The sequence below is a fragment of the Nothobranchius furzeri genome, chromosome 4 (genome assembly GCF_043380555.1).
Source record: "Nothobranchius furzeri strain GRZ-AD chromosome 4, NfurGRZ-RIMD1, whole genome shotgun sequence".
Taxonomy (NCBI): Eukaryota; Metazoa; Chordata; class Actinopteri; order Cyprinodontiformes; family Nothobranchiidae; genus Nothobranchius; species Nothobranchius furzeri.
The window spans coordinates 8,242,583-8,253,192 of record NC_091744.1 but is presented as its reverse complement, the minus strand read 5'-3'; the positions used below and the strand labels follow the sequence as shown (position 1 = coordinate 8,253,192).

At 40.7% G+C, this 10,610-nt stretch overlaps 1 protein-coding gene across 2 annotated transcripts; it reads left to right on the top strand.

Moving 5' to 3' along the window:
* Nucleotides 1–2,164: 2,164 nt before the first annotated feature.
* Nucleotides 2,165–10,499, top strand: parn (poly(A)-specific ribonuclease (deadenylation nuclease)). Of its 2 annotated transcripts, none has more exons than XM_015966515.3 (26): nt 2,165–2,269; nt 2,474–2,551; nt 2,640–2,719; nt 2,847–2,914; nt 3,078–3,159; nt 3,258–3,318; nt 3,671–3,836; nt 4,050–4,112; nt 4,189–4,227; nt 4,295–4,337; nt 4,412–4,492; nt 4,627–4,683; nt 4,842–4,919; nt 5,000–5,043; nt 5,157–5,199; nt 6,183–6,258; nt 6,763–6,873; nt 7,168–7,237; nt 7,314–7,369; nt 7,849–7,935; nt 8,011–8,085; nt 8,165–8,339; nt 8,428–8,549; nt 9,122–9,188; nt 9,262–9,419; nt 9,602–10,499. In XM_015966515.3, the coding sequence occupies exons 1-26, from the start codon at nt 2,251–2,253 to the stop codon at nt 9,640–9,642; spliced, it is 2,040 nt and encodes a 679-aa protein (XP_015822001.1). In that variant the 5' UTR covers nt 2,165–2,250; the 3' UTR covers nt 9,643–10,499. The 2 variants fall into 2 exon arrangements, with proteins under 2 accessions (XP_015822001.1, XP_015821992.1); XM_015966506.3 differs by having other exon boundaries at nt 9,596–10,499.
* Nucleotides 10,500–10,610: the final 111 nt, after the last annotated feature.

Below are 10,610 nucleotides of genomic sequence, written 5' to 3'. Positions count from 1 at the left end.
CACTTCAAACAAAGAAAATCTCTGGCTCTCACAGACCAGTAACGTCTTCTTTAAGAAGCTTTTCTGTCCTCCACTCATTACCTGTATTAATGGCACCTGTTTGAACTCATTATCTGTATAAAAGACACCTGTCCACAGCCTCAAACAGTCAGACTCCAAACTCCACTATGGCCAAGACCAAAGAGCTTTCGAAGGACACCAGGAAAAGAATTCTAGACCTGCACCAGACTGGGAAGAGTGAATCTACAATAGGCAAGCAGCTTGGTGTGAAAAAATCAACTGTGGGAGCAATTATCAGAAAATGGAAGACATACAAGACCATTGATAATCTCCCTCGATCTGGGGCTCCACGCAAGATCTCATCCCGTGGGGTCAAAATGATCATGAGAACGGTGAGCAAGAATCCCAGAACCACACGGGGGGACCTGGTGAATGACCTGCAGAGAGCTGGGACCACAGTAGCAAAGGTCACCATCAGTAACACACTACAACAGCAGGGAATCAAATCCTGCAGTGCCAGACATGTTCCACTGCTGAAGCCAGTGCATGTCCAGGCCCGTCTGAAGTTTGCCAGAGAGCACATGGATGATAGAGCAGAGGATTGGGAGAATGTCATGTGGTCAGATGAAACCAAAGTAGAACTTTTTGGTATAAACTCAACTCGTCGTGTTTGGAGGAAGAAGAATACTGAGTTGCATCCCAAGAACACCATACCTACTGTGAAGCATGGGGGTGGGAACATCATGCTTTGGGGCTGTTTTTCTGCTAAGGGGACAGGACGACTGATCTGTGTTAAGGACAGAATGAATGGGGCCATGTATCGTGAGATTCTGAACCAAAACCTCCTTCCATCAGTGAGAGCTTTGAAGATGAAACGTGGCTGGGTCTTCCAACACGACAATGATCCCAAACACACCGCCCGGGCAACAAAGGAGTGGCTCCGTAAGAAGCATTTGAATGTCCTGGAGTGGCCTAGCCAGTCTCCAGACCTCAACCCCATAGGAAATCTGTGGAGGGAGATGAAAGTCCGTGTTGCTCAGTGACAGCCCCAAAACATCACTGCTCTCGAGAAGATCTGCATGGAGGAATGGGCCAAAATACCAGCTACTGTGTGTGCAAACCTGGTAAAGACCTATAGTAATCGTTTGACCTCTGTTATTGCCAACAAAGGTTATGTTACAAAGTATTGAGTTGAATTTTTGTTATTGAGCAAACACTTCTTTTCCACCCTGATTTACAAGTAAATTCTTTAAAAATCCTGCCATGTGAATTTATGGATTCTTTTTCACATTCAGTCTCTCACAGTTGAAGTGTACCTATGATGAAAATTACTGACCTCTGTCATCATTTTAAGTGGGAGAACTTGCACAATCGGTGGCTGACTAAATACGTTTTTGCCCCACTATATATATATATATATATATATATATATATATATATATATGTGTGTGTGTGTGTGTGTGTGTGTGTGTGTGTGTGTGTGTGTGTGTGTGTGTGTGTGTGTGTGTGTTTTAGCAGCACAATGATTCTGAGAGACAACTGAACATTCACTGTGTGCTATTTATATTAGATAAGTTAATAAATCTCTTAATATTGATTGAACTTCAAATATAAAACATAAAACATAAAAAAAACTGGTGTGTTGTTTTTTTTTTTGGGGTCCTTTCTTTAGTGTAGTAGTGGTGACCGTTGTTCAAACAGGTGCCTGATTTATTTTCTTTTAATTGGCTTTTAAAAATAATTTCGGCCAACATAGAGAAGATTGAATATATCAGCCAGCCGATATATGGGTCGGCCTGTAATTTAGACAATGGCACAACACTGAAGGACTTTTGTATATAATGTTATTTTTGTACTTTTAATTGTAATTTAAAACTGGATGTTTTATGTAATCAAATTTATTAAAAAATTTTGATTAGTGTTTTATGTTTTTACTGTTCTGTTAGTCCTTAAAAGCACATTGAACTGCTTTTATTCTATTTTGTTCTATTCTATTCTGTTTTAGTAATACAATTCAAGCGTCTTTATTGTCAATTTTTCTCACAAAATAATATAGATTTTTTTTATCTCATTAGGCAAAATGGGAAAGAAAACGTAAGATCTCAGTCATTCTTATATTTGAGTGGAAAAAGAAGATAAATCATCTGAAGTAGCTAAAAACCACAGCTAAACCGGAAGTGTTCACCAAACGGTTAAAAGCCCCTTGATAAAGGCTAGCGTAAGGTTAGCCGGTTCCGTCATTGTGCAGGGATGGAGATTACTCGCAGAAGTAAGAAGCTAGACAGCGTTATTTGAAAATTTTGTTTACTTTTTTATATACAAATACAACAAAACAATAACGTGTTATATATTCAAAACTGCCAAGAGTCGAAACCGCTTTTGCTGTTTTAGCTAGCATGCTAGGTAGCATATGCTGCTCAGCTGCAGGCTAACACTCGTCCATGTCATTACTAATTCACTACTTTTTCTGCAGATTTTAAAGACTGTTTAAGCACAGTATACAGCGCGATAGACGAAGCGGACTTTCTTGCCATCGATGGAGAATTTTCAGGTAAAAGTGACAGTTTTAGCTGCCATTGGGGGTTTGAAAGAAACGCCACATTGTGGGCTAAAATGGATGTATTTTTTATTTTTTTTAGGGATAAGCGACGGTCCTAATGTTAGTGCACTAACCAACGGGCTTGACACACCAGAGGAAAGATACACAAAGCTAAAAAAGGTTTTGATTTGCACAGATTTCTTTACAAGGCTGTAAATCCCCCTTTACACCAGCTAAGCACAAGTAATGTTTGTGATTGTACGTCTAGTCTAATGTAAACGTGTTTTCACCGTTCCTTCCCTATCAGCATTCTATGGACTTTCTTATGTTCCAGTTTGGATTGTGTACATTTAAGTATGACCAGACAAAGTCAAAGTAGGTGACTTTTATTTGATAGACATAAATGAAACAGAAAATTTGAGCCACATGTTTAAATTTATTATTTTTAGCTGATATTTCCTGCTATTTGCCTCAAGATACAGAGTTAATCAGAAACATCACCAATCCTAGTTTCTCTTGTGTTTTCCATTTTCTGCAGGTATATCACAAAGACTTTTAACTTTTATATATTCCCCAAACCATTTAATAGGACCTCTCCAGACATCAAATTCATCTGTCAAGTAAGTGCAGTTTACTTGGAGGATTTTGTTTGAATGCTTCTCATGAATTGCCCTCAGAATAAGGAAGGATTTGAAGGACAAGTTCTTTATCATTGTAGAGTTCCAGCATCGACTTCCTCGCCAGTCAGGGATTTGATTTCAACAAGGTTTTCTGTCACGGTGAGTTGAAAAAAATTGTCTTTTAATCTACAATGTTTAAAAAACATTTTTCTAAGTCACATTCTGCTCCAAAATGTTTCGTAATTTTCTGAAGCAAAAACACTTATAGAAATGTTAAAAGCTTTTACGAGATTAGGATATGATGACATAAATGTAATTAATGTTCTCATTTTTCTAATTTATAATGAACATCTGGTTAATGTGATACTTTTACATGAGATCTGGCCTAAGTGAGTGCACATCGTTTTTATGATGTCACATTTTTCCAGAGTGACTAAGTATACTCAAGATATCAGTATGTAGATGTGTAAATGGAGCAACCCTTTATCAGAAGGTTTATTTATTTTTTTAGGAATCCCGTATCTAAATCAAGATGAGGAAGCTTGCCTGCGAGAGCAGACGGAGGAAAGGAGGAATCAGCATGCTAACGGTTTAGGGACGCCGTCCTTTATCTCGCCATCCTCGAAAACTCCTGCAAATGTACCTGATGAACAGAAGGACTTCATTAACAAAGTGGTGTAAGTGTTGAGTGCTGAGACTGGTTTTCTTTTCTAAAACACACCGTCCCCACTTAATATTGGAATGTTGAATTGAATTGTGGGAATTGTTGTCTTTAAAACTAGAAACGCAGGGGGGTGACTTTTTAGTTAAAAAAACTAGAAATCCTTTCTAAGCATTCTGTTAGTTCCTGCCTCTTTGCTTTTAATTTATTTGTTATGTCTCTACAAAAGGGAGAAGGTTGAGTTGCTCTTCAGTGCCGACGAGAAGACTTTAAACTTGGAGCCGTGCACTGGGTAATCTGGTCTCTCATGCCCATACATGCACATGGTTTTTATTTGCCTTCTGAATGCATATTTTATTTCTCGCCAGATTCCAGAGGAAACTGATTTACCAAATGCTGAGCTGGAAGTAAGCGATGCCTAACTTTTATTTTTGTTAGTTTGTGGAAATGATAAAATCAATTTTGCTCATTTAGGTTTCCCAAAGGTCTCCATGTGGAAACATTAGAAACAGACAAGGTATGCAATGATTCGGTGTATTTAATTTTCCTACTTTGTGTCCTGCAAGTGATGCAACTGATGTGTTTATGCAGAAGGAGCGATACATTCAGATTAGTAAAGTTGACGACAAGGAGAGGAAGAAGAGGGAACAGCAGAAACTGGAGAGGGAGCAGGTGAGTTTGATCTCTAGGTATCGACATTTAGTTTGGTCAAATGAACAAATGTGGGAATCTTCTGCTGTCTCGTGTAATAATGAATTATTGTGTGTGACGTGTCGGACCTCCCATTTGTCTCTGTCTCCTGACAGGAGGAGCTAAATGATGCTGTGGGCTTTTCCAGAGTGATCCATGCCATTTCTAAATCTGTAAGCCAATCTTTACGTCTCACATCTAATATTTCTAAATTACAAAATGAACACAAGTGGGAATCTGCCTTTGATGAGTTGCAGGATACAAATGCTTTCATTGTTTGGTTTTTCTTCAGTGGAATTATAAATGATAAGGATTTGTGTTTACTGCTCAGGGTAAACTTGTGGTTGGACACAACATGCTTTTGGATGTGATGCACACAATCCACCAGTTCTACTGCTCTCTGCCAGAGGTACACGATTACCTTACCGCGAGTTTTTATTCACCCAAATTTGATGTTTAAAGCTGGCAGTTGTGGTCTGTGCTTTACAGGATCTTCAAGATTTTAAAGAAGTTACAATGTGTGTTTTCCCAAGGTAAGAAATTGAGTTAATTTTGCCTTTTTTTTAAATTTCATTTATATTTTTATTATCGCAACAGATTCCACTTGTAATCTTTACATTTTTCCAATGCCTTTATCTACTTGCAGACTTTTAGACACAAAGCTGATGGCGTCCACTCAGCCTTTTAAGGTAAGGATGCAGTCAGTGCATTTGCATGAGCATCTAGGTCGATCTAAAGTAATAAACTTGAAGCCTTTATTCTAGTCTACATGTACAGTACTTTATAAAACCAAACTCTCAAATTAAGTTTGTTCTACTTCGGTACAGTAGGTGGTGACATGCCCCCTGTCGTGTTGCATTCTTCCGGTTAGTTTATAGGAACGCAGAAAGAAAACGCTGTCGGAGTGAAGCAGACAAAGTTAAAACAGGATATACACACACCTGCTGATGGAGTGGACAACAACGCTGCAGCACAGTTTATTTGGTATATGGGACAGCGGTAGCTAAGGAGGTAGAGCGGGTTGTCCAGTAATCAGAAGGTTGCAGGTTCAATCCCGGCTCCGACCAGAGAAGGCTGCTGTTGTGTCCTTGAGCAAGACACTTAACCCACATTGCCTGCTGGTGGTGGTCAAAGGGACCGGTGGCGCCAGTGCTCGGCAGCCTCTCCTCTGTCAGTGCGCCCCAGGGCAGCTGTGGCTACATCGTAGCTCATGTGAATGACTGATTGTGTTGTGAAGCGCCTTGGGGGGTTGTAGAACCCTAAGAAGGCGCTATACAAATACATACCAAACACCGTACTGTTTGGTGCTACACGTGTTAACATGTGGTGATGATATCAGAGGAACACCCCTTCCAGAAGTTACCAATATCAGCCTGACTGAGTCATTTACATCTTGCATCATCTGGGTGCTTCAGCAAGACTACCACGTTCACACGCATTAAAAATACCTCACATCAGTCCATTTAGGGCAACAGTTGGGTTTTCTGATGTGCATGTAAATACACCAAGTAACTGGTCCCTAGATGTTCAGGCTCTGCTATCCTAAGCCAATGGCACAATTCATGTGGAAGTTGAACAAATACTTTAACCTCTCTAAGTGGATTTGGTCTGTTATTTTACTTCCAAGTTGTTGATAACATCTGGGTAATAGATATTTTTATTTGCTCTGTAGGAGTTGATCAATAACACATCTCTGGCTGAGCTGGAGAAACAAGTCAAAGAGAGCCCCTTCAAGCCACCACAAGTTGGTAAGTCAAGTTTGTCCCAACGCTTTTGTCGTGTGTTTCAGTGTAAAAGTTTTAAACATTCACCATCTTACCTGTTACCACCAGAAATGGTGCTCACTCCCTACAGGACCGACAAGCTAACGGCTAGTCCTAGTGCAGCCGTGACCCAAGTTTATTGCTTCCATCTTAAAGTGACTGCAATCTTCAAAAATTCAGTAGTACCTCAAAAATCATGAAGTTTTCCACTTATCACAGTTTCATGTATTGAACTACAAGATTACTTAAAAGGATTAATATTCTGGCAGGAATGACTGAGTCTGACGGTGGTTTAAAGTTCAGACTACATGCATGAACCGCTGTGAAACTCTGGAGTTGGGAGATGGTTTTAGATGTCAGCGGCCACTTTAGTTGTGGCTGTGCTTGGACTAGTCGTTAGCTCATCAGTCCTGTAGGCAGTTGTAGCTTTTTCTCCAGAGGCCTTTCAGGAAGGTATCTAAATGGTAATATTGTTTGACATTTTTACAGAAGCTGCAGAGGGTTTCCCCAGTTATGACACAGCCCAGGAGCAGCTCCACGAGGCGGGATACGACGCCTACATTACCGGTCTGTGTTTCATCTCCATGGCCAACCATCTGGGTAAGGTGGATTCATGCTGCGTCAGCAGATTGTGACCGATTAGAAGACAAAGTTGGGTCATTTTGTTGGCTCAGCTCAGCTGTGAACTCTTTTACTGGCACGGTTTACTCAGGTCCCTGAGTTTAATAATCTTTTGTTATTATAATTGATCCCTGAACATGCTGAGGTCGTTTTGGTTAAATGTTATTTTTTATTTATTTCACCATCCTTAAACTTTGCATTTTGCGTTTGGTGCTAAAAGCAAACAAAAACTGCCTAGTTCCCCCTTTGAACTGTCCTATTTTCTTTTGCCAGGTTCATTCTTGACTCCACCCAAGGCTTACATCTCTGCCAAGTCCAAACTCATTGAACCATTTGTTAACAAGTGAGCGTGATTGTATTTACTACCCTGTTTGTGTTTTCTTTTGTTCATACTTTTAATATTATTTAATGTTCTGTAGGCTATTCCTGATGAGAATCATTGACATACCCTACCTCAACATCACAGGACCAGATTGTGAGTAAAGAAGTAGCTGACACAACCTCTTCTGACAGAAATATGTAAATTTAGCTTGCTGCATGCAGAGGTTTCAAATTGATCCAGTTCTGAGAATCGGGAACCCCAGTCGATGCATTCGATCAGTTGTGGAGGAAAATAATCATATGGTCGTCAGGAAGTCATTTAGATTTGTATTGGTAGCGTTGTGTAAAGAATGTAGGAGTAGTTGGTGCCACACTTGATGCTCACAGGAGTCGGAACGCTCCTGTTTTGGTAACTCAAGTCAGATACTGGGCTTATAAACCCAGCGAGGCACGCTCGCACTAGTTCCAGTGACGGAAACCTTTATGGTGACTTAACTGATCTGCTTCGGTGGAGAAAAGTTGACTTGTCACCATCTGACGATGTAAAGATCATGGAGTAAAATGATTCAGTATAATGTCAGTGAGTTGAAACTGAATGCTTTAGCCTCTTATGCTGATGTTTAACTCTTTAAGTGCAACCCAAAAGAGACCACGTCCTTTATGTCACCTTCCCTAAAGAGTGGAAGACGAGTGACCTCTACCAGCTCTTCAGTGCCTTTGGTAAGATTTTAGGATGCGTGCTGACGCAGCTTCCAGCCTGTTGTTGCCCAGTGTCAGAAACTGTTGTCTGCCCAGGTAACATCCAGGTGTCTTGGATAGATGACACCTCAGCCTTCGTGTCCCTCAGTCAGACGGACCAGGTGCAGATAGGTGAGTCGGAGGAGATAGCAGCTGAAGGCTCATGTCGGTCTGGAGAGATGCTGTATTAATGTTAGCCCTGTTTAAACAGCTATGAACACCAGCCGCTATGCAGAGAGCTACAGGATCCAGACGTATGCAGAGTACATCCAGGGTAAACAACAGAAGGAGAAGCTCGGCCAGACAACCAAATCCTGGGGGGAGGACGGATGGATGAAACCTCACTTCTCCTCCTCTACCACTTCTGCTGGGTTTGTTTATCCCAGGTGGGCCTGTGCTGCTGTACAGAACATGGTTTAGTCCGATTCTGAGGATTCTTCTCATGCACGTTTTTTTGATTTTTTTTGTTTTCAGAAGAAAACGCAGCATCAGTCCTGTTCAGGGAGATCTGGGAACAGAAGCAGCTCCAGTTCCAGATCCTTGGAATAACTACTCATTCCCAGATGACACAGTCAGCAAGAAGATAAAATTTGATGGTGGATCCTGATATAAATTTATTTCATTGCAAAAACGTTTTGAAATTCGATCGGTTACACTGACAGGGAAATGCTTGGGTCTGAAAAGGCCAGCCAGTCAGATCTACGTCACGCTCTCATGAACTCGCCCATCTTGATTCGTGACAAGAAAAGCGGTTTTTAACATCCAGGAAAGAGCAGAGCATGTCTTAGCTAGAAGAAGCTAATGGTTAGCATTAGCAACTCCACCACATGGCAGATCTCTAGGCATGTGTTGTTTGTGGAGGAAAAACATTGCCGTTTCAGAGCAAACAGAGTTGATGGTAAGTCATGTTGCTGTTATCCAGTCAGAGGTGAGACGTCCAAAACCTGTCACCTGTTCACCACTCCAGCTTACTTCTAGTCTGTGAAACGGGAGCACCAGAGCTTTTTCTCCACTGATCGACTCACAAGGGAATCTTTTATGCTATAGACAATTGCACATATGATGTAAAAAGTAGTGAACCTGGTCTTGAATGTTTGCTCCCTTTTCTCTGAATACCACACAACTTTAAAGATGCATTCAACCTGAAGTTCTCTGCTGTTTTTTCTAGAGCTCAGTGGACAAGCAAACGTCGACGCTGTTGAGAGTAAAACATCAGAAGGATGGCTAAAGATAACGTAAGTGAAAGGAAATAATCATTTATGCTGTTGCTGCTTTACAATTCATTTATGCTGTTACGGTTTTCTGCAGAGAATCTTCAAATTCACCCGACTTGAGTCATGTCACTGATGAAAAGAGTCCTGAGGGCACAGATCCAGACAAATGTGTTGATGGGACGGGCACCTGGCATCAAACCCCAACGGCACCAACGAGGAAAGGTCAAAAGAACAAGAAAAAGAAGACTGAGGGTGGGTTAATCTCTGCATGAATTATTCTGTTATAGTGGATCTGATATCACTGATCTACATGGTGGCTGTGAAGAATGTGAACATAACTTGTTTATAAATGTTGGAAACCAAGTAAAGCAGGATGAAATCCAACCTTTCAAATACTCATCTGAACATGTTTGTACTTTATTCCCCAGCAACAGAGTCTACAACCTCCCTGTTTGATGTCCCAGAAGTCTGGTAGCGAGGCGAGGAGCAGCGAGGCCACCGTCTAGTCCTGGGCTCCTGCTCCAGGTCTCTCTGTAAGCACTTGGAATGCTCTCCTTTCTGGTCGTACGTACGGCACTGAGAGTGCTAAATTCATTCACTCGCTCACTGCTGAGGATAAAGTGTCAAAACTACCAGCCAAGCTATTTGTCTACTGAAAGAGAACATAAGCCATAACAACAGCTGCCATATGCTGATGACGTATCAGAGGAGCAGGCACCTCCTCTGGATTAGCGTCTATGTAAAACTCACTGTAGAGCTCAAATCTAAGCTACAGGATTCCTCACTCATTCACCACACGATCACCACGGCCATGCTGTCACTTTAAATTCATCCAGAAGTTTTAACGACCATCATCTTTAATCAGTCTTATCTAACGTGAGTTGTGTGTAAGGTTTTGTGCATGTGAGGAGAAATGTAACCGGTTTTTCCAAGTGTTTGTGTCCCTGTGAATACGTTTACTAAAACGAGATCAAAAGCCACAGGTCCTGTACGATGTTTGGGTTATTTAGAATTTTATTGCTGTCATTTAGTTTTTGGTCTTGCTTTTTAAACCGAGTTGTGGACTTCTCCAGTTTTATTAGACGTGTACGCTGATCAATGATAATGTGACATTCATTGTTGGTGGCATTTTCACCCTTCCTGAGAGGTGCTTGTTTTTGTACAGAACATTTATTGTCCTTTTCTGTGTTTGATGTTTTTGTATTCGTGTCAACCTGCGATGTTCATTCTGTAATGCAAAATGTGTAAACTTGAAGACACGTTATTTTGTATGAGTTTAAAAATCCTTATTTCCTTTTAAAAGGGGAAAAATTAAAGATTGTTTCTTAGTAATTTCTGTTTTTTTCCTAATCTGCTTTATTAAGGTTCTGGTAAAACTCTTCAGCCATCATTAAAAGCCAGTTTTGGGCTATTCTAAAAAATAAATCTTACAAATTACAACGA